The 24,331-nt window shown below is 34.1% G+C and overlaps 1 protein-coding gene across 1 annotated transcript in view; it reads left to right on the top strand.

The window, feature by feature from the left end:
• Positions 1-24,331, top strand: part of LOC123682087 (extracellular serine/threonine protein CG31145) — a 183,336-nt gene that overhangs the window by 20,337 nt on the left and 138,668 nt on the right. The window contains exon 2 of the mRNA XM_045620483.1: positions 19,418-20,469. Coding sequence (XP_045476439.1) covers positions 20,246-20,469 — 224 coding nt within the window. The 5' untranslated portion in view covers positions 19,418-20,245. The remainder of the gene's footprint in view (positions 1-19,417; positions 20,470-24,331) is intronic.

Here is a 24,331-nt window from a genome sequence, read left to right as displayed (position 1 = left end):
TGTCTATAATACTGGTGTATCCACTGATTAGATTTTATCCCTTTCTTCCTGTTTTCGAGTTGACGAAGAATCGATTCGAGGGGATATTTGCATGTAGTTCGTTATTTGAGCGAGGGGGGGCGTTTCGTGCATCTTGAGTTAGGGGGTGATCAATTTGACGCGATTGTGTAGTTTGTCGACGCTCTTTCGGAAATATTACAAGTGTACATATGTAGATGGTCTATATAATCGAGAGATGAAATGTTATATTTTGAGATTTTTGTCAACTTTAAGTTTGTATTGTGTGACATAACCTGTAGGACTGACAGAATAGAGATCTATAAACCTGTTGTAACGAGCGTTCAGTTAAATTCTTGTTCAAAAGTCGCCTCGACCGAATAATAACTCTTGGAAGAGTATTTGGTGGGATCAGGTCGGTGTTATTTATTATCAACTATTGGAACCTAGTGGAACCATCACTGGGGAATGGTATCGACTTCAATTGATGCGATTGAGCCGAGCACTGCGTGCAAAACGGCCACAATACGAGTAGAGGCATGATAAAGTAATTCTTAAGCATGACAACGCTCGGCCTCACACTGCTAAAACAATTAAAACCTATCTGGAGATGTCCGATGGGATGTCCTACCCTACCCGCCGTATTCCCCAGAAATTGCTTCACCAGAGTATCATTTGTTCCAGTCGAGAACATATGAACAGACTCATCAGCAGTTCCAATCATATCAAGACATCAAAAAATGGTTTGATTCCTGGTTAGTCTCAAAAGACTTTTTACCGTAACGGTATTCAAGCCCTAACAGAAAGATGGAAAAAAAATTGTAGCTTACAATAGGCAATACTTTGAGTGATTCATTTGTAACCATTTTTTCACCATAATGTTGAGTTTTCATCAAAAAAACAGCGGGAACAAGGTGTACAACTTTGCTTCCGCCGTTTTGCAACAGTTGGCTGTAGCAGTAAGTGGTAGTCGACATAAAAAGATCGTAGATGCCTTACAATAAGCTTAGGTATTTGTAAACATAACGCCATCGAAATATTAATCGATTTGTGTCTGCACCCTGAAGTTATTCTCGATTAAACATGTCAGCTTACGAGCCAAATTATAGTCATTTGCGGGAAGTTTTCATTTTCTGTTTTAATATGAAGAAATCTACAGTTGAAGCTCATCGAATGCTCGCAAATACCTATGGTGAGGCTGCTATTAGTGAAAAAACATGCCGAGGGTGGTTTCAACTCTTCAGGAACGGTGATTTTGACGTCGAAGGTCAGCATGGCGGTGAAAGAGAGAAAGATTTCGAAGATGCAGAATTGAAGACATTACTCGATCAAGACTCGTGTCAAACGCAACAAGAATAGGCAGAATCATTGACAGTGACGCAACATTTATAAACGCCTGAAAGTCATAGGAATGATTCAGAAACAAGGAAGTTGGGTGCCGTACGAGTTGAAGCCAAGTGATGTTGAAAGGCGTTTGTTTGCTTGTGATCTGCTGCTTGCAAGGCAAAGACGTGAGGGTTTTCTGCATCACATTGTGACTGAAGACGCAAAATGGGTTCATTACGATAATCTCAAGTGCAGAAAATCATGGGGATATCTCGGCCATGCTTCGACGTCGACGGCAAAATGCAAAAGTGGTCAAGACTTAGCCCAGTGATAAACAATACTTTGAAACATAAATTTAAAACCAGTTTTTTACAATAAAAGCTCGAATTTCGGAAAAAAAAAACAGCGGAAGCAAAATTGTTAGCCTATGTATTTGCGCATCTAGTATACTTGAATCGAGACTTGAATTACCATAAAACACTTTTGAAAGGTTTCATTCAGAAAAAAAACTATTTTAAATCTCCTGTTGATTAGCTGATATAAAACAAACCTAATAATCCAACAAAACCAGCGTTCATTTACATCAATAAGAAACGCGTGGAAGGCGACAGCGCAAAAATAGACCTCGCCTCCGCTATTTGTGGTCTGCCAGTGCAGCAAAGATTGACGCACTAAATCTCAATTTTCCCTGCTCTCTTTACTCTTAATTAATTATTTGTGTAGTTGTTAGCGGAGGCGACGTGACTTAATGTGTAATCGACCTTGCGCCAATGTGTTGGCTCACAAGTTGACATTTCTCTTAACCTCAAATAGAGGGGAGCGGGGTAATGGCGTTTCTACTTCTAAGTGCTCTCTTATCCGATATTGAACTTGACATTGAGAGAGCGCTTTATTTCCTTACTTGAGAGTAACGGTGGAACGAATTGATTTTATTGCCGTTGTTCATAAGGTTTTCGCTTTCTTGGGCCGATAAGCTATTGCATATAGTCGACATTATAGATACAGAGTCACTTATTGATTTTTAGATTTTCGCTTTCAAATTGTAAACTTTTTTCACAATTTCATTTCCACTGTTTCTTCATCAATCGTACTTTGAACTTATCTAATTGTTAAAATTATCTAATTGTTTGTCTCCTTCAATTTTATTCAATTCTATAAACTTCATTATAATGGAGCATTAATCATTATAAATAGCAATAGCTATTTGTGTATTAAAAGCACAAACTGATATAAAACATATCCAATGCAATAACTTCGGCTTCGGATAGAACAACTATTTTATTCAAAAAATTCTTATAAACATATATTCTAAGAAGCTTCGGTTTCAACATACAGGGTGTAGAAGTTTCAGAAAAAAAATCAGTTTTACTTATGTACCTATAACTCCAGTATTATTCATTATTTTAATTTTATGTATTGAAGTCTTGATAATGTAATGTTTTGAATCAGGTAAGTTTCTCTTTCTAAAATTATCCAGTGGCGTAGTTATAGTGCTGCGATGTGCCTTTTCTCATTGCAAATCTTCACCACTGTCTTCTTTTCCAAAAAAAATGTTTCATTTCTGAAATCAACAGAGCTTCATGGATTTTTTTTATAGAATGTACCGTTTTCGAGATAATCGAGTACAAAGCAAGTTCTAACCACGAACATTTGCAAGAATTAATTTTTCAAATTTTCGCATTAGTGATACATGAAAGTATAAAAATTGGCGTGGTATATTATAAAGCTTTCAGATGGCATTTAGTTGAACATTTCAGGAAGAAAATTCATTAGACACTCAAACAATAAAAAATATTCACAAAAATAGTATTTGCTTTGTACTCGATTGTCTTGAAAAAAACAAACCACTACAATATTTTCTTTCTTCCATTCTTGTTGTTTCACTCTCACATACGATTTTTTTTTAGTGAATTTTCCACATAAATGAAAGATGTCTCGAACTCGTTGACATTGATACTCTAATGAGCAATGCATATTTGATTTACAGTCAATGATTGGGAGAGCGAGCGTTTTTTATTTAGTCGCTTATAATCGACTAAGTGAAAAAAGAAAAGAAGAAAAGAGAAAAAGATGAAGTTGAATTGTCAACTTCGAACTAAATTTTTAGATTCATTCGTCTCTTGATGGGGATAGATATCGATCTCAAATCTATGGCCTACAGTTGCATTTTCCTACTGCCCATGTATATATTTTAATTTAGTGCCTCTTTCCACGAAATGTTGTTCGAAGGTGTTGAAACACGCTACCACCCCTGGCTATTCTAGGAAATGGTCTAATAAATCTTCATTCGCTGCTTCCTAATATCTCAATTTGATTGGATTTATCGAAGGAATAGCGCTTATATTTTAATCCTGGGTGTTCTACCAAACGAAGACTTAGAGCAGCTCGATCTGAACGGTGGATCTATCGCTATTTATCTGATTTTAATATAGTATGAAATGGAGAACGTACATTTTCTTCAATGTGGATGAGAGGGAAAGCTTCCCACGATAATGTATACGATTTATCCCAATACAATATTTCGGAAAGTCTGATAGGTTTATTATTTGAACATGAAAAGAACTACAATCTAAGGGCTGATTTTTAGCAGCATAAAAAGTTGCTCGAAGTATTATAGAAGACGCTGAAATGTCGATACGTCGTCGTTCTCTTCTTGTTGGCCTTAGTCCTTCGACTATATTGCAAATTCTCCGTAAGGCTCTTCACTTACTTGTCTATGAAATACAGCTCGTTCCAGAATTAAAGCCAAATGACCATCGTTTACGTGGCATTTTTGATGATTGGGCTAATTTGAAAATTGAATCATGAATTGTCAAAATTGGACATTTTGATTAATCCAATCATTGTTGAGTGAATAGCGCGACAAGTTGTTGAATTGACTAAAGTTAACTCTTCATAATTTCCACACTCTGATGATCCTGCATGAATCCATATGGAAAAGAAGGAAACTATTAAGTATAACCATATATTTGTTCCTTACAGTTGACCCAAATGAGCGATAAACAATGGGCATGAAATCAAAATGCTTACCGGCTCAAATTCATATCAAATAGTTGCTACGTTTGGCTGCATTCATGCACAATGGACCTAGAACCTTGAACCTTCCCCGCTTGTTACACATATCCTATTGCAGATGTCCACAACTGTTTTATGATTGCACGAAATGAATACGTGGAATGAAATTAATTTCTATAGGGATTCATACAAATGTGATCCCATTCATGGAATTTGATGAAAATCATCTGAATTTTAAGACTGAGTATGCATTTGTGATATAATGGAATTTGATTCGATATTTTATAAACATTAATTATGTCTTTTCTCATTATTTTAGCAGGATTGTCTAGTACTCCTGAAAAAACTTTGAACATACGCATTGTCAAAACGTGACGTTTTGAAATTAATATTGAATGAACTTGTCAAACTCAATCGTGTTGTCATAGTGATTGATAATTGCATTGAATGCAATTATCAGTGTATGTTGACATGATTGGGTAGAATTGTTTCATATGACACCTGTATAAGCCATCTAAGATGTTAATGAGCGTGTAGGAAGATCGAGCTATCTGAGGTATCAGCTATTTTGCTTGGCTATCATCCAAAAGTGTTTTTACCTGCTGGCCTAGTAAAGCAATCGTTATTTTTATAACTCACAAAAAGTCTTTGTTTTGTTTTCTATTTCAACAGAACGATGACATTTTGACAAATACCAACAAAATCAATCGAATAGCCTAAAAAAAATGTTCGCCTACTCGGCAAAATATACTGGAATATCATTCATCTCATACTCCGGATTCCACAGCCCTCTTTCATGGCATATGTCGAACACAACTGTCATCCAAAGTCATCCATATTATCAACCTAACCTGACCTTAATATATTATCTTAAGGTAAGGTTGGTTTTTTCTTGTTGAAAGTGAAAATTTCAAAAACTTACTATGTAAAAAATGCTCGTAGTATATTCACCTTGGAATTTTTTTTGCTTCAGGGCTTTTTATCGTCCTCCAGCTCCGCTTTTAGACAGTTTTTCAGAAAATTAGTCAATATTTTTTATTCATCAGCCAAGTAGCTTAACAATTTAACCAACTACTTGACTCCCCGAGCGCCGAGAGACTCAAGCATTCGCCTGTGTGAGTTTATTAGTAGTTTTCTCACATTTCTATGAAATCTATTGGTAGATTTTGGTAATTTCAGAACTATCTTTACAAACTTGGCCAAAATGGCTAAACAAGGATTTCTTATCAACGACTTGACTTAAGATTGAAAAATACTTACTACTTAACTTGAGCTTGACTTGAAATCAAGCCAAGTCGTGAATCCCTATTGTTAGGTCAGATATAACATATGAAAAATGACAGATTGCATGCTTTACTACCTTGAAACATCAACATTATCGATAATTTTTTTTTTGAAAGACACCGAGGATGCCTATTGCTAAATCCCATGTAGCTTATCTCAAGCACATCCCAACATATTAAATGGAAGCCACGTTCGTTAGCGTCAAACCGAAAACCTCCAACATTTCCTCACTGTTCAACATACATCCATTCAAATGCCGCAGTTACTGGTTAATATGTGCTTTGCTAGCGGTGCAACCAGCTCCCTCAACCTGTTCAGACATAGTTGTTTGAATAAGGGATTAGTGAATCTTTGTGTTAAGCTTCTGGGGAAATTATGTTACCGATTATACCCACCAACGTCTTCACGGCTTCCTGCTGAACTAGTTCGAATTAGTTTTGTCCATTTGTTGAATTGCTCGAACGCTTTCGGGTCTGTTTGAAGCGAGAAGGCCTTAATCCGAAAGAAATGCGAGATTGTGCGCAAGCAGGTTTTGCGTAATGGGAGGATGACGTAATTGGGGAGATCTCCGTGGAGTTTCAATTATTGGATTGATGGAAATTTATTTTAATCGAAATTGAATGGTAGTTATTCTACTTCCACTTTGCAATTTTATAAATTAGTATTCTTTCGCTATAAATAATAAATAAATAAATAAGTTTATTGAAGCAGAAAATATATAACAAAAGTCAGTTTCTGAAATACAATTAATTTGTAAGGTACGCATCAATAAACAAATTACAACCCACAAAAGTATATACTTGTTCGTGGGGAAATAATATTATTATTGACTATATACAGGGTGAGTCTTTGACTTGTACATATATTTTAACCGAAGATTCTTGAGGTCAAAAGGAACACTTTTTTCATTTACCATTTTTTCCGATTCGGCCCTGTGAAAAATTTAAATATTAATATTAAATATTTTCATAATGAGCTAATTCACCCCTGGTAAGTTTTCGCAAGTAAAAGATATACAATTTAAACCTTGGAAATAAGCTACTAAATTGGAAAAACCATCATAAACTCACTTTTAACATTCCATTTGTTGAACGAAGTAGTATTTATAATGAAATAAATGAGTTATCCCAATTTCATTGACGATAAAGATTTAATATTTTTCTCTTGATTTTCTATTTCATTTTCGATAATCATAACGAATTGAGCTCGCTACCACCCAAATTAGCTTAGCTCTGATATTCATAATTCAAATCCATTCATTTATTATATCGCATTTATAATATATCGTTGTTTATTTCATTTCGTACAAGAATTGCCATTTAACTTCACATTCTCAAATGAATAATATTCATCTGTGAAAGTTCTAACACAGACTAGTAGTCTGTGGTTTCAAGTTTGAACCTCAAATTTCGAGTGTTGCAAATTTAAACACAGCAGTTCGAATAATCTATGTTCTAACCTAAAATATTCATTTACAGTTTACACTGTTATTGTTATTATGATATTTGATATTATATTTGCATAAAATGAAAATCATCGAAGATTTGAAGAAACCCAACAGAATATTGAAGTTCCATACATATTTTCAAGAAATTTAAAAACAATTTCCAAAATAATTCTGTGCATTCGGATAGAAAGTAATTCCTTCATGAAATGAAGCATTTGATTTGTTTCAACTATCTCATAAAAATAAAAATAATGATCTGCATCAATATTTTTGAAGCCATCAGTGTGAAAATATGGAAATGAAGTTTTATGGCTCTGTAATCAATGGAAAATGTTAGACTTCACTTGTAATTAAGTTGGTTCTATAATATATACCTACATTATAGCATATATTGTATATATTGCATATATTGCATATATTGTATACATACATACAGTCGTCATGAAGCTCCTTCTCGGTCGTCAATAGCGATACTTGACAAAATTTGAGCAAATGGGACTAGTTAGTGATGTGAAGAATCGAAACTGTGCCCGCTGCTTAAGAACAACTGGAAATATTGCTGCTGGAAAGGATATGGTGCTGACATTGTTTTCTATCATTAATGACATTCTTTACTCTTTACAATTAAATAAACATCCATTGATTTCTCCCAAAATATACCCGTTTTTTTCAATATCAAAATGATACCTCTTATCTTTATAAGTGAGATGTGAGTTACCACGAACACATTTTAGTCGGTTCCCGTCATTCCGACATTTTTCATCTCAAAGCAACGATCAAATAAAGTATAATCATTCGAGCCATAGAAACTCATTCGTTCTTTTTGCTAGGATCACTTCTTCGAAAAAAACACACTGAAGCGTGCACCCCATTCTACATTATTATTGATAAGCGCTTTTGCAGCACTTGAAACCCTCGTATCCCAGAAATCTGCATCTAAATGAAATCTACTATGGTGAAAATTACGTTAATCGACTGAAATTTCCATAAGGATCTCATTAAACATAGGTAAGCCGAGTGAAACAGATTATAATCATAATGTGAATGAAGGCTTCGGTTCTGAATGCATTGACGTGGATTGCATTCTTGCAGAGAACAGCGAGAAATTTCAATGCACTAATAATTGTTACCTTCCGAGTGAAAGAATTGTTCTGGGTAGTTTCTTTTCTGATTGTACGCTGCATGTATGACGGACATGTTAAGAAAGGGGATACAGAGGTTATAAAAATATTTTTATTAAACTCCCACGTGAATTGAGAAACCTCAGGGTTAACAGGAAATAATTTTTCCTATTCTAGCTTGAGATTGGAGGCAAATACAATTTGGTTCAGATCGTTCTGGGAAAGGTTTAATTGAGTCTGTACACACTGAGTGTGAATGACTATTCAATCAATTTTCTACACTAATTAATTAATATTACACAATTTGTGTTAATTTGTGATTTTATAATAATAATATAATTGATTCATAACAGGCCAATTGAAAAGTCGATCTACCATAGTAAAACACATTTGTTTGGCAAAATTCAATTTCATTATCCAACATAGTTGCCTTCGAGGGCGATACAGCGATTATAGCGATCTTACAACTTTTCGATACCATTTTTGTAGTACGATTTGTCTTTCGATTCAAAATAGGCCTCAGTTTCGGCGATAACTTCTTCATTGGGGCTGAATTTCTTTCCAGCGATAATTCTTTCGAGGTCTGAGAACAGGAAAAAATCGCTGGGAGCTAGATCTGGCGAATACGGTGGATGCAGAAGCAATTCGAAGCCCAATTCATGCAATTTTGCCATTGTTTTCATTGATTTGTGACACGGCGGATGGGCTTAATAAAACAGCACATTTTTTCTTCAAATGGAGCCGTTTTTTAACGATTTCATCCTTTAAGCGATCCAATACACTATATAATCATCACTGTTAATGGTCCAGCCCTTTTGGAGGTAATCAATGAAAATTATACATTGCGCATCTTAGAATACTACTGCCATAAGCTTATCAGCTGACTGTTGTGTTTTTCGTCGCTTTGGATTCGGTTCATCGTGTGCAGTCGACTCAGCTGACTGTCGATTGGACTCCGGAGTGAAATGATGGAGCCATGTTTCATCCATTGTCACATATCGATGCAAAAATTCAGGTTTATAGCACTTGAACATCTTCAAACACTGCTCAGAACCATTAACACGTTGTTGCTTTTGATCGAGTGTGAGCTCGTCTGACACCCATTTTGCACACATCTTTCTCATGCACAAATATTCTTGGATGATATGATGTACACGTTCTGATGATATCTTAATAATGTCTGCTATCCCGATCAACTTCACTTCAACTCCATTCAAAATTATTTTGTGAACTTTGTTGATTTTTTCGTCGGTGACAGCCATTTTTGGGCGTCCACTGCGTTTACCGCCTTCGGTGCTCATTTCACGACGTTTAAACTTAGCATACCAATCAATGATGGTTGATTTTCCTGTTGCAGACAAATTTGGTCAGATATTCAATAATAACTTCAAGTCGTTATTATGTTGAAATTATATTCTCCGCTGAAGAAAGCAATAAGATATCTTCAGTTATACTCGGCTAATTTAATAATAAGCAGCTATGTTCATACCATCAGTTAAATATAATTAACTGGCGGTGGAAGTCCTCAGTAAAATCTACAACACCATGATATCGAAGATATTTTTTTACCCGGAATATTCGAATCGTTTTTTCACTAACCTGTATGTTGCCAAATGAATTGCAAAATGAATTTTCATCGGCTGATGAGTAAGCAATTTTAGCATTCTCCGAAGCAGAAATTGATATTCATGAGAAAATTCATGTAGCAGAAAAAAACTGGCAGTCGGAAATTTCGTTCGAACAGCTCCGCCAATTCGAAAAAACCGGAGGCAGCGACGCAAAAAAAATCCAATATCTAAAACGAGAAGAGGCTGAAGCTGCCTTCGACACGTAGGTCCAAATTAATATTTGATGGGAACGTGGATACTTGATAAAATTCAATATAGCGCAGGAAATATACATTGCACGTAATTTCAAAGGAATTTACGCATGAAAACGTTCCGGTGAAATTGAGCAAAGCCCACTTGATGTGAAAACAAAGAGGAAACGATGATCAATGTGGGTATTATCAGCTCTTACTGATACCTGCATGTTGTTTTCGTTTGCCGAATGAATGATTAGGTGAATTTTGACGTTTTAATGGTATATTGTGAAATAGGGCGGCGGAGGTTATGTCAATATGGATTGTTGATGTTCGTTTTAACATCGATAAGTCGATGTGATGCCACGTTGAGATAATTCCTCTGCCACTTGTACAAAGGTGGAGCAACGAATAATCTTCGAAAGCAGAATGGGAAATTCAATTTGTATCAAGAAGGCACAATGAACTGTATAATAAATTGGAACAATGGCATTATTTTTCAACTTTTTTTGACGATGCGGTAGTCTTGCATCAAGATGTAATGAAAATATACAAGAAAATTTTCTTATTGTAAGGCCTGTATAATGACTAATGAGCTAGCAATATTCTGAAAATTGGCTTTGGAGTTCTTCAGGATTCAGTGCTGGGACCCTTCTAGTTATATTGTATAAATGAAACCTTTCGTTTGCCGAATGAATGTTAGGTGAATTTTGCCGTTTTAATGATATATTGTGGAATAGGGCGGTGGAGGTTATGTCAATATGGATTGTTGATGTTCGTTTTAACATCAATAAGTCAATGTGATGCCACGTTGAGATAATTCCTCTGCCACTTGAACAAAGGTGGAACAACGAATAATCTTCGAAAGCAGAATGGGAAATTCAATTTGTATTGAGAAGGCATTATGAACTGTATAATAAATTGAAACAATGGCATTATTTTTCAACTTTTTTTGACGATGCGGTAGTCTTGCATCAGGATGTAATGAAAATATACAAGGAATTTTTTTTAATGTAAAGCCTGTATAGTGACTTATGAGCTAGCAATATTCTAAAAATTGGCTTTGGAGTTCTTCAGGATTCAGTGCTGGGACCTCTTCTAGTTATATTGTATAAATGAAACCTTTCGTTTGCCGAATGAATGATTAGGTGAATTTTGACGTTCTAATGGTATATTGTGAAATAGGGTGGCGCAGGTTATGTCAATATGGATTGTTGATGTTCGTTTTAACATCGATTAGTCAATGTGATGCCACGTTAAGATAAATCCTCTGCCACTTGAACAAAGGTGGAGCTACGAATGATCTTCGAAAGAGTCGAAAGCAGAATGGGAAATTCAATTTGTATTCAGAAGGTTCTATGAACTGAATAATGAATTGAAAGAATGGCATAGTTTTTTCACCTTTTTTTGACGATGGGGTAGTCTTGCATCAGGATGTAATGAAAATATGCAAGGAATTCTTTTCAATATTACGCCTGTATATTGACTTATAAGCTAGCATTATTCTGAAAATCACGATATTGGCTTTGGAGTTCTTCAGGATTCCGTGCTAGGACCCCTTCTATTTATATTGTATATAAATTATTTGCCTGTAAATTGTTCAAAGAAGGGATCAAGAACCTTCTCTTGAAAAAAGTTCTTATGTGGCTCCTTGATGTTTAGTTCTATTGTGACCTGTCCTATTAGGGAATCCAATCCCGCAAATGAGAGATTCTGCGGGATTCAATATTAAACCACTCATAAGTGACGGACGAAGATTAGTTATTGCTGAAACTACACAAAGATTGATGATCAGCAAATTGGAAATTCATTATAACTCGACATTGAGTAAAGAAATGGTTAAAGCTTTATTTTCTAGGAGAAAAGAGCACCGTTTATTAATGACAAGTATGGCACCTTATTCAGAAAACCCAGGAAAATATCTAGAATTTCTGGGATAACAGTCAATGTCTACGAATGGCCAAGAAGATTGCACTTCATAGCAAATCGACATTTCGAAATGAAATTAAGAGTTTGACTGACAAACTGCAAATAGAGACGTCTTAAAAAGAGAAAACACAATCCCAAACCGAACACCATTTCACTTATGCTGATGAGGATGAAGTACCTTTATCTAATCTACCAACGAGATGTGAACCATCGCCTTTGAATTCAGAAGAGGAATCGAATCATAGTATTCGTACTGCGTGGGTACCAGAATCAGAGGTTTTTTCTATGGCTGTACGAGCACGAGTACGAACAACACCTGACCAATTATTAAAACATTAAATAACCCTTTTTGAATGCAGACTGAATAGGGGTAAAGGTATAGTATATCAAAAGTCACTTGGAGGAAGCTGAATATTTAGATTATACAAGGGTTGTCTAAGTTTCCAGCAATTGCTTTGGGACCAGTGAATTTATTGCAGTAATAATACTTTCAAATGAACCCCGGTATTTAGCGGATCGCGGTATCCACTTCAAAGGGACATCTATGGCCAAGCGTTTGTGTGGACTAGTTCAAGTGACTTTGGATATACATACTATACATACTTGGAAACTGTTCACAATTACGACCTCTGACTTATTTTCCACCAATTACAAACGCTCAATTTTGAATAACAAATGATTTCTAGTTGGAAAAACTGTGAGATAGCACTTGTCGGCAGATTTTTCGAGTTTACTCGCGGCAAAACTTGACAGCTGTTGCCATTAAATAGAAACTTTTATTCTATAGTATGTTTTTAATAGCATAAGACCTTTTTATGAGCATGTTTGATAGGTTGAGTACAAAGAGTATAAATATTGTTAGCAATCCCGTATTCTTGCTGACCCGCGGGATTGATATTTTGGTTCGCGATTGGATTCCCTAATTGTATATAAGGTGGCTGAAAACAAAAGCATAACACTAGATGTAAATTAGAGGCAGATAATTAGATACATTCACAAACTCGTGAGGACACTGACCCTCAGACAGATATACAAGAAAGTTGTTCAGGTTTATCACTTCGTAATTGGAAATTCTCAAATCTGATGCCAACATTTTTTTCATTTGAAAGGTTATCCTATAACTTCCTCTATCTAAGGTAGCATTATCAAGATCGATAATTCCAAAGAATCGCAAGAAAAATTGGCACCTAGACAAGATCGGAAAAAATCTAAACCGAAAGAAACTGCTGCAAATGATCGAGTTGGACCTATTCACCGTATCTCGTCATGCTCTACCTCAAAGCATCTCGATATGACATGCCTTGACACAAATAAGTAGTGCACAAAGTGAACTTCTACATGCGCATAGCCGGATTCCGTTCAATCATAACTGATCCCAGTCGATAAAACTCAAGAACGTGCACAATGCGAAAGAATGAAAATTATCTAAGCCACTGGCAGGAAACCAAAACTTCCGCAATCCAAATTTGCCCCAATGTTAACGGATCAGTTTACCGACAAGTCTTCGCCTTGACATCGAAGTTAAAACACGTGTGTGTAATTCATAACTGGGCTGAATCTTAAATGCAGCCTTGTATTTGGATCGGGCGTATGGGACATCGTAATGAGGTTTATCATCCTTGAGGTCTGCTTCACGCTGAACGACAATTTTGAATGACTGGGGATAAACTGGATGTTTTTTGAAGTTGAATCAGTCCAAAATATCGAGAAGGAAACATATTTCGGTAAAATAAAAATAATAATAAATATATAAATAAAAGGTTGATGGTTTTTGAGAGGGAAATCCTCTTATCTTCCTTTTTTGCTCATGCGATATTAAAGGGGTCCATCAAAACTTTAAGGGGGGCCCGAACTTTTAAAAATTTAAAATTGAAAAAAAATCAAAATTGAGAAAAAAACTAAAAACATCTTAAAATTGAAAATTTTCGGTTATATTCTGTAGAAACAAATTTGGCTTTGTGTCTGTCTGTCGGCCTATGTGTCCGCAAATTCTTGATTCACCTTTTAACCGATTTTGACTAAATTTGGTATGGATACTCAGATAAGGCCGAAAATGATTTGATAGGAGTTTGAACCACTCTTAATTATACTGCGTCTAGCTCATGAGCGAATGTAAAATTCATTGGACTTTAATAGTTTGCATTCTACTAATCTGACATTGATGGAATTGCATTTGGGTATTCAGGGTATAAGTGATTTCTAAACAATTTAAGGTTTTCAGGATATCTTCAAAGAAAATGTTAACCCAAAGAATAATCTATAATTTATCATTAGGTATTATTGGTCGAGCAAACTTTTCACACAAATGAACCTTACCTACCTTGGGACCAAAATTGTTAGCTAATGATTCCTGGAAACGAACAATCACTGGGATCCCTTCAACAAGTACGAAGTAGATGTTTCATTTATCCTTACTCCTCCTCTTATTTACTACTGTGAAACATGAGCTGACTGAAGAATGTGCCCTCAGTCTCGTACCCTAAAATTTGAATTTCATTCACACTAAATTTTTAAAAGAATTCACTTCAAGTATTCAACGCAACCTTCGATTGTATGGCAGTACTGGAAATCTTTTTAGTTTTTTTTATATGAGTAATTTTTAATTTTCATTTTCTAATAAGCGGTTCGTTGCGCACTCAGTGGTTGAATGCCACGTGTTGAGATAACCTAAATTATTCAAATACTCAGTTCGTCTCGAACTGTCAAACAGTCTGTATATGAGAATTGAATGTGTGAGTGAGAGATCATATTATAATTAACCTTGTTGAGTGCTTATAAGTGCATTATAATTACCAAATCGAGTTGAAGTGTCAAATATTTATTATTCCGTAACTGTCTAAGCTAGGACTTAACGGTAATACAATATTGTGATCACTGTAATGTAATCATAGAAATACAGGTTGTATGTTGCAAATTCTTCGTATTTTTCATTTTCAAATTTGATTACCTAATATTTAAATTTTGAAATTCATGGCTCAAATTCTCAAATATGATTAGCAATCGGCGGTAGGAATCGGATGAATTTTTTCATTAAATTTTCGGATTCTAAAATTCTTAAAGCTCTGAAAATTAAAGTATGTTTGAAAGAAATTTTGATCGAATAATGCGTGTCAAAATTTTGGAACGTAGAGTTAACTCAGGATCAACGTAAAAGGGGTTAAGTGACGCTACATTTGTTGTTTAAAAAATGTATAAAAACGAGTATCATGTAATAATAAAAACAGTTTTTTCATGGAAAAAATACTGTGCAGTCAAAGCAATGGCTTGATAAATATTATTTAGAATCCTTCATCGACAAATAAGGTCAAAAGGAGCTCCAGGGAAAGAAATTTGGCTCTAATGAAGAAGTGGTTGAAGCATATTTCGAAATCAAAGACGAAGGTATTGAAAAGTTAAAGGAAGGTATACATATATCACTCGTGAAGATTACTTCGTTTATGAAATTCTTGAGATAAAATGTGTTTTTACTATTGAGGCTCGGACTTAGTTACTCAGACGTGCTGTAGTTATAGAACAAATCATTTAGTTTAATTTTATCTATAATGAATTATCATCCTGTAAGGACTGCATCCATTAAATTTTTGCAGAATGTTTTCTTGGAAAATTCATTTCGATTGATTTCAGTTTCATTCCAAACTCTATCTGAAAGAACATTAAAAAAGAACATCAATGCAGATGGATTCTTTTTCAATTTTAAATTTTAATGACCCTCTTCATACGATCTTTGATTAACCATGAATTATTAAAATTGAACATCTGATATTTCGATAAATCCAATCTTTGTTCCCCACTGCTGCTTTATCTGAAAACGAGTTCCCTATATTTTGAAATTTTTTTGACATCCTTTTGACATATGTTGTTGTTATTTGGTATAGCTACGTCGATGATTGTTACTGTCTTTTGATGTTTATCGACTAGTAGTGAATCTGGTCTGTTGCGGGACTGTTTTATCATTCAAAACTGTACGATCTAAGTACAACTAACAGCGTTCGTTTTTCAGGATGGTCTCCGGTTGGTAATTGTAGTATGGCGTTTTTTCAGAATGAATTAGTTTTGATATGGTTGTCAATTCTTGGTGTAGTACCTTTTCTACTACATCGTGTCTCATTATATTCATTTCCTGCAAACATTTGACATTTTCTCATTCGTTGGAGACCCATATCGGCATCGATCGTCAGTAATAGTTCGATCCTTTATGATATGCTTGCAGTAATTTCTTGTTGAGATCACTTGATCTTGGATGGCTAAAAGAAATCCTTCTGTTTCTGGATACATCGCACCTGATGTGTGCCAATAATTCGTCGCTTCAATGTCGACATGATCCTGGTTCACCTCGTTGAAATGTTCTCTCTCCATCTTTGCAGTTTTTCTTGGATTGTCTGGTGGTTGTATGACAATTGCTCCTTGTGCAGTTGTAAAAGGTGTTGATTCGTCTGCTTCACACAGTATTTTGTAGAGCCCTGACATGCCTGATTTGTCTTTGAATCATTATTATTATTATTATCATCCGCTTTTCTCAAGGAAAGAAATCGAATTGCACATGTTAATACAGTAAGAAAATGAACGGAGGAACTCCCATCATGTTAATTAAAATCAGAAACAATCCAGAAACTACATCATGTCGAAGCAGAAAGCAAACACTCTCTTCGTTCGATCGAAACCAAAACAATTATTGCCGGACAGGAAAAATAAAGAAATCAGGACGCTATCTGATAAGTCACGGACGACATCCATAATCTAATTCTTCACTGACGATGTCTACCGGCATTTTCCACGCTCCGATGAGGATTTTCACTAGTACTGATCGACCAATCTGTGTACACTCTCACAAACCGCTGAAAATCGCGTTTGTGATGTTTGTAAACTGATGCTCAATTATGTGTTTTCAATTGGAGGCTATTATTCGCTAGAATATCGACTGTTATCATGTGCAATTATGTAAATGAAGAATGTTTTAATTGAATGTTCGTGTTATTGGATGATCTTCATTCGTTAGTTGTGGTTCGGAAGCGGATTTGGTTACGAAAAATTGTATTTATTGAAGAAAATCGTTATTTGATTGATTGCAGTGTGAATAACCTGTGATTGAAGCTCATTGAAGGGGAGTGGACGGCACATTTCTCTATGTTTCTCTCTGTCATCGGTGTCAGTTGTCATAAATTTGACGTACGCGTCTTTCTCTATGACAAACTGGCATAATAAATTATGAGAATGACTAGAATAACTTGGATGTCGATAAAAATGTCATAATGTTCATTGAAATAAAATCTCGCGTCATAATCTTTCAAACTATGATTCCTACACAGGGAAATATTTCTGTAAGGAGTAGATGAATAAGATATAAATATTTATTGAAAATCTTATTATTATCTTATTCTTTATGATCTATAAAGAATATTTGACGATCCTTATACTGTTATAGTTGAAGTTTTGATGAAATACACCTGGACAGCGTTTTATAACTCGAATTCCGAAATGTCCATACTTAATTATAATGGATCTATTTAAGATTGATGAAGCAATATATCGAAATTAAATGACACTTATTCTATTTCCACTTTTTTATAACTTTATTACCACATAGTAGCTTATTCAGATTCAGTTAATGTGTAGCCAAACAATTGTTATTTATATAATAAAAGAGTAAAAATATAATAACTGCATTTGATTTCTAATGCAATGAATTTACATAAAGGAAGATCAATTCACTATTTGGAGCGATATGTATGCATATGGATAAAAGCTTGACTTGATTTCAAGTCATAAGATCAAACATAAATCAATACACTATAAATCATAACAAAATAAAAATAATTGAAAAAAAAGTTTTTTAATATTGACAAACCTCCAGGCTGTTTGATTTCATTATTTTCCATCCAGGATCTAAGAAACATGAGGCATCTCATAGATTTGTCGCCTAACCTATTGCGGGTTTTTGTTAGTGTAAGAGCAGTTTTGGAAAATTGTTTTTCAATAGGAGCTGAAGATGCTGGCGTTGATAAAAAAACCTTGGCCATTTTGGCCAAGTTTGTAAAGACATTCCCTAAACTACCAAAATCTACCAATATATTTCATAGAAATGTGAAAAAACTACTAATAAAGTCACACTGGCGAATGCTTCAATCTTTCGGCACTCGAGGAACCCCATGATTTAGCCTGAGCGAACGAGATTGCAGAAATATATGCCGTGCGACGCGTGCATATCAAGCTCAAGTAATATCAAGTAGCTAGTAGCTTGATATCAAGTCAAGTAATGACTTGATAAAATCAAGTCAAGCTCAAATACGTAATTTTTCACGAGCTTGATTTTCAAGTCAAGTAGTTGGTTAAAATGTCAAGCTACTTGGCTTGATGAATCCCTAATACCAGTGCTTTTCAAAAATATTTGGGAGCATTTATAAGTATTTTTTATTTACGTTTGTTTTCTCAATGCTCCAAAATTCGATTGAATATAATTATTATTTGCAATGATCCTGTTTCTTCTCTCGAATTATTCCAAAATCATATGATTGCAAGCATTAATATAGATCTGGTTCCTAAAAACGAATTGTTGTCAAAGTATCATCGAATTACAACAAGAGAATAATTATATCGTTGTAAATTGAATAACTTGAATATGTTTCATTATAGAATCAATATGTATCTATACTTGATGATGGTTTTCAATATAAATATTAAATCATCAATAATTGAAATATACAATCATTTCAACAAATAGAAAATTATAAAAGTTTAATGAGTCTTCTTGATGAAGGATATTTAATATAAATCAAATAATTTGACAACTTTGTGTCTAATCCTTCACAATAATATATCTGTATGATATATTCAGTTTATTTTTGTCTTGGAATATATTCCAATTCTAAAAATGACAAATTTAATAATCAACCAAAAGAAAAATTCAAAATGACTAAAATTGTACAAATTGAGTAAACGGTTAATAAATTGAACAACTAAATTAACATAAAGACAGACGTACGTTTCGGAATTTTTGTATTTAATAATACAATTTTTCCTCATCAGTGCCTTATAGTTCAACGTTGAACTATAAGGCACTGATGAGGAAAAATTGTATTATTAAATACAAAAATTCCGAAACGTACGTCTGTCTTTATGTTAATTTAGTTGTTCAATTTATTAACCGTTTACTCAATTTGTACAATTTTAGTCATTTTGAATTTTTCTTTTGGTTGATTATTAAATTTGTCATTTTTAGAATTGGAATATATTCCAAGACAAAAATAAACTGAATATATCATACAGATATATTATTCTGAAGGATTAGACACAAAGTTGTCAAATTATTTGATTTATAAAATAGAAAATTATTATATCAATCGAAAAACAAAATAAAATTGACCAAAACTGAAAGTTTGAAAAAACATATGATAAATAAAATAAACAAATTAACATTACGTATTTTTCTATCTTTCATCATTTTTCTTTTCAGAGTACATACTTAAGTTGAAATGTTTCTAACAAAACTTATATTTGCAGATTCTGATTAGGTAACAGAGATAGAACGACCTGGCTCAACAAAACCAGAAGCTGCAATGTTCATCCATCGCAGCACAAACTCTGGATGCATCCGAACAACATCATGGTGGAATCAAACTAAACACCCAACCCTTCAATGCTGCCAACCTCAACGGTCAACCACCAGTAGCACCACCTCGAAAAGCCAAACTCACCGCTCAAAAACCAGCTCAATCTCAATTAGAAGCTAGACTGGTCCAAAAACTGGACCAAAAACAACTTCAAGGCTACATTAAGGACCAACAACAACAACCTCAAGGTTATATACACGACCACTACAGCCCAAAGTTAGATAGATCCAAATTTGGCAAATCAAGATCGTTCGAAGTGTACACTGAGAACTCGCGTAAAAAGTGGATTCGAGCATACTTTGCTGCGTCTAGATTTAAAAAAGAAGAAGAAGAAGTGAGGTGGAATGAGGATGTGCAAGTAAACGAAAGTAGCAAATTAAATTTGAGTGATAACACCAATTACAATAGACGACTCATCAAGGAGACTACCAGGGCTTCTAATGTAAATAATTTAATTCCCAACAGCGATAAGCAAGAATACACAACCAAAGCGATATCGACCAAAGAAAAACCACGGAATCATACAGATAAGACTGGCGTTCACGTCGGAGAACATAGAGTCAAATCGAAGTACAGTCCACCGCCTGAAGTTAGCCTCGCTGGATCCGATTTTAGTGCTGATTCGACGTACGATTTAAAGACTAATAATAAAAACAATAAGAAATTGTTGAACTTTGAGTTTGATAAGAGTTCAGTCGGCTACGGGAACGCGTTCAACATGCTTCGAGTCGGTCTGAAGTTGAAGGAACGGTTTGTGTTGGGTTTGAGTGTTGTGGCTGTTCTTTTTACTCTTCTTCTTGTTATCGATATCCAGATGGACTATGGTTATGCGGGTAATTATGTGGTGCCTTCGCATGGTAGAGTGAGATACGCGAATAGGGAGGATGGACCAGAGGCTGCTTATAATAGTTTCAGGAAGAGGTTTTTGCAGAAGACTAACAGGTGAGTTAGTTTGATTGATTTGTGTTGTTGAATGTTGAGAAAGCTGTGTACGTGTATGACATCCATGTTTCCTGATAAATTTGGTTTTTGATAAAATGTTGCACTATGTTGATGATGTTACGAAATTTAGAAAGTGAATTAAGCAAGCGTATAAGTGAAACATTTAGAGAGAAGAGATAAGTAAAGGAAATGCTTAACAAGCAGGATGATCACGATGAATTTATTTAATTTTGGGCAGTTCGATTACAAAAATTTGAATTGATGTTTTACTGGCATGGAATTGATGTTTATTTAGCATGTAGGTTTTTGATTCTTCCTAAAATTAATCAAAACTCCTTTGCCTGTGACATGCCATGCAAACAGAATGACGTGATACTTCAACACAATGTTATTTATCATTTTTCTTTAAACAATTTTCTTTAAAAAGCGAAGAAGTAGGTATTTAAAAACAATGAAAGCATTCTTGAAAGGTTCGGTTTTTCCTCTTTTGGGTTAGAATTGGAGAAACAAGGGACAAAAAGATGTTGCTTGGATCCGCGAACACTTTTTTCTTATTTTTTTTTCTTTTTCTTCTTGTAGTCCTACTTTTTTGTGAAGCTTGAACCACTTTATCGAATCTTCATCATTCTTCACTACACATTGGGTGAATAATTTGGTAATTAATTCATTCAGCATAGCTTATTAACTGGATCTTTATAATAAAATGTATTTTCCTGAGGATTACTAGAGAATTGTTTGAATTTTTTCTCAAAATCTGTAGCAGATGCGACAAAACTACAAAAAACCAAAGAGTGTAGTATGGACCAAAGTTTCATTTCAAATTTTCTGAACTACCACTGGTCCACCAAAAATAAGTTCTGGAAAGAAGCGGAAGAATATGAACCTGTAGATTTGCATTCAAAATTAGCATATCACATGATGAAAACTACAAATTGGAATTTTTTCTCTAAATTTGATTTGAATATCTTGTGAATATGTTGTGCTATAAGAAAAAAACCTGAAAAACCTCACCACCTTGAATCTCAAAAACAAAGCGATGTTTATAGGACTTCTTTTTTTAATGATCCAAGGAATCTATCATTGGTACCTCCAATTTAGGAACACCCTCTATAACATTATCCATCAACGCGTAAATAAAAAATAATAAAAAAATTATCAAGCTGCCGATATAAACGCGAAGTTATTTGTATTGAAGAAAAATCCAAATAAAACAATTAAAATTCCAATACTGCCAAAGCATCACTTTACGGTAGGATTTATTCATTATCACACCACCGAAAATTTTCGATAAAATCTAGGTACATTGTTTCGATTAGATTCTGTTCGATTGTTCTTTCTATTTATTCTAGATGAAAACATTAGGATAATGATATGCACGTCTGAACCAAACAATTGAAATGGTGCACTATTTATCAGCTTTCAATGATGTGTCAGCAAATACGTCATCATGTTCAAATACAGTGGCCGAGTATTTGACAAAAAGTATTTACCATAATTATATTTCCTATGGTTCGGTGAGATCGACAAAAAAAAATCACTCATCAGTTCCTTATTGTTCTGTAGGTATTCATCAATAACCAAATTGATTATGAAGTGATAAATTATTCCTGTAATGCTCAGAGTGATGATTAAATGAATCCATTTCATATCCATACTCAATTGTGATGATATTACAACAACAATTGTAAAATATCCATAAGTAATTTATACAGTGTGAATACTTAGGCATCCAATTACAGGTAAATACTCGTATATACCTTTTTTATGCAGCGGATGTAGAGCCATTGGAAGATATGAATATGAAGATTTAAAACTGAAAGTAATTCGATCTGACCGATCTCCCTTATCTCAAGTTCAATATTTGTTATGATGTAGATGTCATAATCAAAACAATGAACGTGTTTTTTCTTTACGTCTTATCTTTGATAATATAATGTTTTTTTTCGGTTATAAGTCAATTCATGCTATATTGTATTCATCGTAGAAATGAATAATTATTCAACATTACGCTTATTGCTGCCTAGAATTGTTTAAAAGTTAAATTATCTTTTAGGTAGATAAAGAAACTACTCAAGCATTTTGGTTAAAGTGTATAACCTTAATTCAGATAAGTGAACCACTAGAAAAAAACCGACAATATGGTCAACCTTTGTGAAAAACTTGTAGAGCCTTTTATTCGTTTCTGAAAATCGACACATTCCAATTCGTTAATTTTGCTAGCAGTTATTTGTGTAAGAAGTGTAAAACTCTTGATTTTTATTGCAAGAATTATGGTATCATGATGTTTCTTGATAATGAATTAAACACTATTTTTTCTGCAATCGAAATACCTAAATACATTTTATCCCATACTTTCTTTGTGTTTTGGGTAAATTTGGACATTTTATAAAAATTTGTATCCAACAGTGATTTAAATCTTTTCTTTACTATACAGTGTTCCCAAATTAGAGGTACAGAACTTGACAGATTCCTCGGATCACATCAAGAAAAAAAGTCACTGTTTTAGGTATACACAAAAAGATGGTACCGCAACCGTTTTGTTTTCGAAATACAGTTTGTTAAAATTTAATTTTTTTCAAGTTTTTATTCTCATAACATCTTCTCTCCACGAGATATCTATTTTTAATTTGGTATAGATATCCCAATTTGAAGTTTTCATCATGTGATATGTTAATTTTGAAAGTCAGAGTTATATTTTTCTGGAACAGAGTCCACTTTCTTCCTCTCAGGATTTCATAGTTTATTAGAATGTGAAAAGTGATATTTATCCAGTTTTACACTTTTTGTTTCTTGTATCTGCTACCAATTTCGGTACAAAAATTCGAATGCCTCACATTTTTCCTTGCACTTCCAATTTAGGAACAGCCTGTATGGTAATTCCTTCGTTAAAAAAATTGTGTGAATATTTATATTTCCTCTTCGTTCTTGGATCTCCTTGTACAAATGAATATTTCACTTCCTTGATGAGTTTGATAGAAAATGAAGTTTGGTGATAATAGTTGATAACAGCAGGAATAAATGAAATAGTTCATATCAACTCTTTTTGGTTTACATTGGTACGATTTCCCCATTCTGTTTCAATTTAATGCACTACCGCATGATAAGAAAATTTTGAGTGTAAGTATACCTACATAAAATAGTAATGACCCAAATTGAATCAAAATTGATCTATTATATCGACCGTGCTATCAATATTGTTCTGCTTTTATTCCAGCCGATTATAATTGGTTTGATCGGTACGGTAGCAGATGGAAAATTTTTATGTCATAATTGAAATACAATGATATATACTAACTGACAAAGAAACTGCAACACTCAGAAGGAGCTGTTTAAATTTAATTTTTTTTTTGTAAAACATGAATAGTATAACAAGGAGTGAATGATTGAATTTTGAGAAAAAAATCGTGAAGGTTTTTTCATGTAAACAATTTTTGTTACTTAAATATTGTAGTCGTTTTTTGCAAGTTCTTCAAATTTTACAACAAATCAGTCGTTCGAGGATATCCAAAGTTGTCTTTAAAATGCCTAGATATTTATCCAGAGCTAAGTGAATTTGTAAGAGGTCGTATTATTGGTCTACGAGAGGCGGGGTTGTCATTTCGAGAAATCGCTAACCGTACGAACAGAAATCCAACTACTGTTACAAGATGTTATCAAGCGTGGTTTGATAATGCCCAAAATCAAAGAAGAGTAGACACCGAACGTCGAAGGGGCACAAATTAAGTTTAAGATCGACGTCTAAGACTTATGGTCATAAGAGACTGATTTGCGACAACTCGATCTATGGCTGATGAGTGGTTAGGAGAACAAGGCCATCCTGTAACTGTCCGAACGGTTTACCGCCGGATAAGGTCTTTTATTT

Source organism: Harmonia axyridis, chromosome 6 (genome assembly GCF_914767665.1).
Source record: "Harmonia axyridis chromosome 6, icHarAxyr1.1, whole genome shotgun sequence".
Classification (NCBI taxonomy): Eukaryota; Metazoa; Arthropoda; class Insecta; order Coleoptera; family Coccinellidae; genus Harmonia; species Harmonia axyridis.
This window is presented reverse-complemented; position numbering and strand designations above follow the sequence as displayed.